Source organism: Chrysochloris asiatica, unplaced genomic scaffold (assembly GCF_000296735.1).
Source record: "Chrysochloris asiatica unplaced genomic scaffold, ChrAsi1.0 scaffold00105, whole genome shotgun sequence".
In the NCBI taxonomy this organism is placed as follows: domain Eukaryota; kingdom Metazoa; phylum Chordata; class Mammalia; order Afrosoricida; family Chrysochloridae; genus Chrysochloris; species Chrysochloris asiatica.
Window position 1 is genome coordinate 10,994,150 of NW_006408623.1, and position 4,775 is coordinate 10,998,924.

Here is a 4,775-nt window from a genome sequence, read left to right on the forward strand (position 1 = left end):
GCAGATCTGCTGGTTTCAAACAGGAAAAGCTGTGAGGAAGAGATATCATCAGGGACAGGTGGGACTGCCTAGGGGAGTCCAAGGTGAGAGGATGAAGAAACACATTGATTCCTTGGTTTTGTGTTTTCTTGGTGAAGATGCCAACAACTCCTCATGGGTTGTGATCAGCTCCTTGTTCTAACATCATGACACCCATAGTTTTGTGCTTCCTTCTGATCAGGGACCCAAGAGGTTCATCCAGATGTCAGCAGGAAACCAAACAGCTGTTGTGGAGTTCATTCTGCAGGGCTTCTCAGAAGACCCACAGGTCCGGGGCCTACTCTTGGTCATTTTTCTCATCCTCTACCTTATAGCTCTTTTAGGAAATGGCCTCATCATCACCCTCATCACTCTGAGCCCAGGTCTGCACACCCCCATGTACTTCTTCCTTGTCAACCTGGCTATTTTGGACATCATCTGCACAACTACTGTTCTTCCCAAGCTTCTGGAGAGCTTGGTGGTCCAGGTGGACACCATCTCCTATCAGGGCTGCCTGACTCAACTCTTCTTCCTGATCTGGTCTCTTGGTGCCGAGTTGTTGTTGCTCACAGCCATGGCGTTTGATCGCTATGTGGCCATCTGCCAGCCACTGCGATATGGCACCATCATGAGTTGGCCACTGTGTGCACTGTTAGCTGTAGCTGTGTGGACATTCGGTGCTGTCAACACATCAGTGCACACAGGCCTCATTACACAGCTGACCTTTTGTGGCCCCAACCACATCCAACATTTCTTGTGTGAAGCTCCCTCACTGCTGTTGCTATCTTGTAGTCCCACAGTCATAAACAATGTCATGATTATCATGGCTGATATCTACTATGGTGTGGTTAACTTCTTCCTCACGCTGGCCTCCTATGGCTACATTGTGGCCAGCATCCTACGCATCCGCTCAGCTTCGGGCAAGCGCCGAGCCTTCAATACCTGCTCCTCTCACCTCCTGGTGGTCACCTTGTATTATTCCACTGTCATCTACACCTACTTGCTTCCTGGCTCTGGTGTCTCCACAGAGAATGGCAAGGTGGTGACTGTGTTGTACACAGCAGTCAGCCCTGCCTTGAACCCGCTCATCTACACCTTGAGGAACAAGGATGTGAAAGTTGCCCTCCAGAAGATGGCCCCTATCTCCTGGTGAGGCAAAAGTGTGTCCACTCAAATTATTATTGTGTCAATTCTGTTAATTTTCAAACATGACTGTGATACTTGGAAGCAAGAGGAAAAGGACATGAAGGTAACTAATGGGATGGATTTGCAAAAAGGGAACTTCCTCTGTCTCAGCTGCTTAATGATTTACCAGGGACCTTTACTCACTCCTGATTCTGCTGATATGACCCTGGCTACTATGAGTGAGGGAGATTGGCACCCAGCAGCAAGACCTTATGTAGATGGTGTGACTGTCACCTCTTTAAGACGGAGTTCAGGTTTTGCCATGAGGACCTTTGAACACATTACTTTGTGGGCTCCAATGTGGGAATTTCATGACATGCTGTTGTGATGACCTAAGCTAGACTAGTTCCTTGGCGGGTGGTGGTGGGTCCATGATACCCACGAGTGGTCACTCCTCACCATAACAGAGAGTTCCTGTCCTTGGCGTGGCAGAGAGGTAAAGACACGTGTAACCGAGTCTCCACTCGTAAAATCTGCAGAAAAGGGGCATAGTTCTATTTTTTTCTCTTCCAAAAGGGTATCATCATTCTTCACCGAGGAGCTCTACTGTAGCAGGAAATAGTTCTCTTTTGTGTTTAGTTTTACAAATCTTATTAAACATTGTTTGTAATGGTTCAGTTCTTCCTCAGTGTCCTTTCTACTGTCATCACTGATCTTATTCTGTTTCTAGCTTCTAAATGCTGATAGTCTTCATTGCCTCAGCCAAACTCTCTTCCTTTCTCTTAGTAATTTTATCTGTTCCGTGGTTGCATTTATTATCAATCTTTGACAGTGATGGGAAAATTTATAGCTATAGTCCAAATCTGACCCTGGATCCATTTATAAAACTGCCCAGCTAGTGGTGTTGTTTTTGAGTGTCTTTAAGCTGATTTCAACTCATAGATACGTGGTGTAGGGTTTCTGAGGAACCGTTGGTAGACTTGATGAGGCAATATTGAGGTTAACAGTTTAGTTCTTGTCCCACAACATCACACTCAGACCCCTACTTATTTTAATGTCCATAAGTTACCCTGGGCACACTGATTTATCTGGCCAAGAAGCTGTTGTAGATTCTTGGAAATCTTCAGGGATCTCTTATACCGGGTCTAAGTGCATAATCTTCAGTTTCCTCAACACTAGTTGTAAGAGTCAGTTATTGAAAAATTCTTGATACTCTTTCTTAGCTTCTGTATCCAGACCATATCCAAATTCAATTATTTAACTTGAACTTCATCACATCCATTATTTCTTTCATTTTAACACGTACACATGGTGCTATAGGGTTCCTACTGGGTGACATGACACATTCTAACTTCTCTACTTCTATCTATTCCTAATTTTGACCACCAAAATTGGTTCAGCCTTGTGTCCAGAGCTATAACACTCACAATTTATTATGCAAGGTTTAAAAAGCAATGGAATATTACTTTGTACATAGAAAGTTGAAAAAATTTACAGTGAACAACTATGGACCCATTATTTACTTTCTTCTGTTAATTTGATAATGCACTTACTATTCATCTTTTCTTCCATCTATTTATCTTAATTTTTATTCATTTCAAATTAATTTTCAAAGATCAGAACACTTCATACATACATTAGTACACCTATCATTTACTAGAGTTCAACATATGCTAGCATTTTTTTTTTTTCCTTTTGTAGTAAAATTTTCAAACAAGTAATACATAAATCAGGTGTACATTTGCTGGGTTTTGACCAATGCCAAGAGCTGTAACTCAAACCTCTCGAGACACATTACATGACAATCATCCCATGAAGTTCCCTCCTGACCCTTTCCATTAAATCACTCTTCTGATATTTTTTCACCAAGTATCAGTTTCACATGATCTAGAATTTCATACAAATATAATTAATGTAAGCATGTATTCATTTGTGTCTGACTTCTCCTCTTTCCCTTTGCATGATCCTTGAGATTCACTCATGTATATATCAGTTGTTCATCACTTTTTAGTTTTGATTAAATACTGTTAGTTAAAAATGCAATGCCACGTTTTATTTATCTATTTGTCTGTTGATGGACGTTTATATTGCTATTAACTTTTGATTATTACAAATAAAGCTTTTGTAAATATTTGTGTCCACCCCTTGTCTGTCAGTTTGCATTACTGTGGTGTCTAGCACGTTGCCGTGATTCTGGAAGATATGCCACCAGTGTCTTTACTCTTGAGCAATTGAAGAGGTATTATGCAGAAGATTTGCCTAACATAAAATATAATTTGATTTCTTGACTGTTTTCATGGGTGCTGTGAATATAAGCACAATGAAGTCTTTGATAACTTCAATTTTTTCTCCATTGATAATGGTGCTATATATTGGTCCAGTTGTTAGAATTTGTGTCTTCCTTACATTGAGTTGAAATCCATACTTAAGACTGTAATCTTTGATGTTCATCAGTAAGTACTTTAAGTCCTCTTCACTTTCAACAAGCAATGTTTTATCATCTGCATATCGTAAGTTATTAATGAGTCTTCCTTCAATGCTGATACCACTTTCTTCTCCATATAATTCAGTTTTTGTTCAGCATACAGATCAAATGAGTATGGTGAGAACATATGAACATGGCACCCACCTTTCCAGAATTTAAACCCTTCAATATCCCTTGTTTTCTTTGAATGAGTGCCTTTTAGTCTATGTATAGGTTCCTCATCAACACAATTAGGTTTTCTGGAATACCCATTCTTTACAATGTTATCCATAGATTTCCATGATCCACACAGTCACAAGCTTTTGCAAAATCAATAAAGCCCAGGTAAATATCTGTCTGATATTCTCTGCTTTCAGCCACATCCATCTGACACCAGCAACGATATCCGTCATATCATGTCCTCTTCTGAATCTGGCTTCAAGTTCTGGAATTTTCCTCTTGATGTGGTATTGCAGTTGCTCTTGAATTATCTTCATCAACATTTTCCTTGCATGTGATATTAATGATATTGTCCAAAGACACCACATTCTGCTGGGTCACCTCTCTTTGAATTGGAACACATATGGGTCTCTTTGAATAGGTTGGCCAAGTATCTCTGTTCTGAATTTAATTGGCATAGATTCCAGTGGTGCATCAATTTTTTTTTCTCAGTTAGAATGAAGTTTTAGTTCATGTCTGTATCACTCAGCAGTTGAACATTTAAATTCATCATTTGGACTGTAGCAATATCTCAAAATAGCATACTTGATAACAGTTAGAACATACCCAAGGAAGTGCAGATCATAGGATATGTCAATATGGTCATAGGATATGTCAATAAGGTCAAAACAACTGAACTATTACATCTTTCATCTTTCATACTATCTTGTAGTTTCTTCTCACAGATCCAACAAATAGTTTTAAAACCAACAAATAGATCCAACAAATAGAGTAAAGCAAAACCACATAGTTACTGTATGAGGCGTGTCCAATAATGTGGATCTACAGGAAAGGTACCATCGGGACAGACCTCAACGGTGCATTAGTTTTTGAAATATTTCAATTGGTATTGTCCTTTCCGGAGCCTTGTTTTCCACAAACACCTTCAGTGCATATTGGACTTCTTTCTTTGGTACCATCTGTTCTTGATCATTTTTTTTTTTTTTTT

At 39.7% G+C, this 4,775-nt stretch overlaps 1 protein-coding gene across 1 annotated transcript; it reads left to right on the plus strand.

Annotated features, from left to right (window-relative positions):
- The first annotated feature begins 241 nt into the window (after positions 1-241).
- Positions 242-1,171, plus strand: LOC102836974 (olfactory receptor 13A1-like). Its single transcript, XM_006867509.1, has one exon. The coding sequence runs from the start codon at positions 242-244 to the stop codon at positions 1,169-1,171; it is 930 nt and encodes a 309-aa protein (XP_006867571.1).
- The last annotated feature ends 3,604 nt before the right edge of the window (positions 1,172-4,775 follow it).

Excerpts from the sequence above, each read along its gene's own strand:
- LOC102836974 (XM_006867509.1), top strand. The coding sequence starts at position 242 with ATGTCAGCAGGAAACCAAACAGCTGTTGTGGAGTTCATTCTGCAGGGC.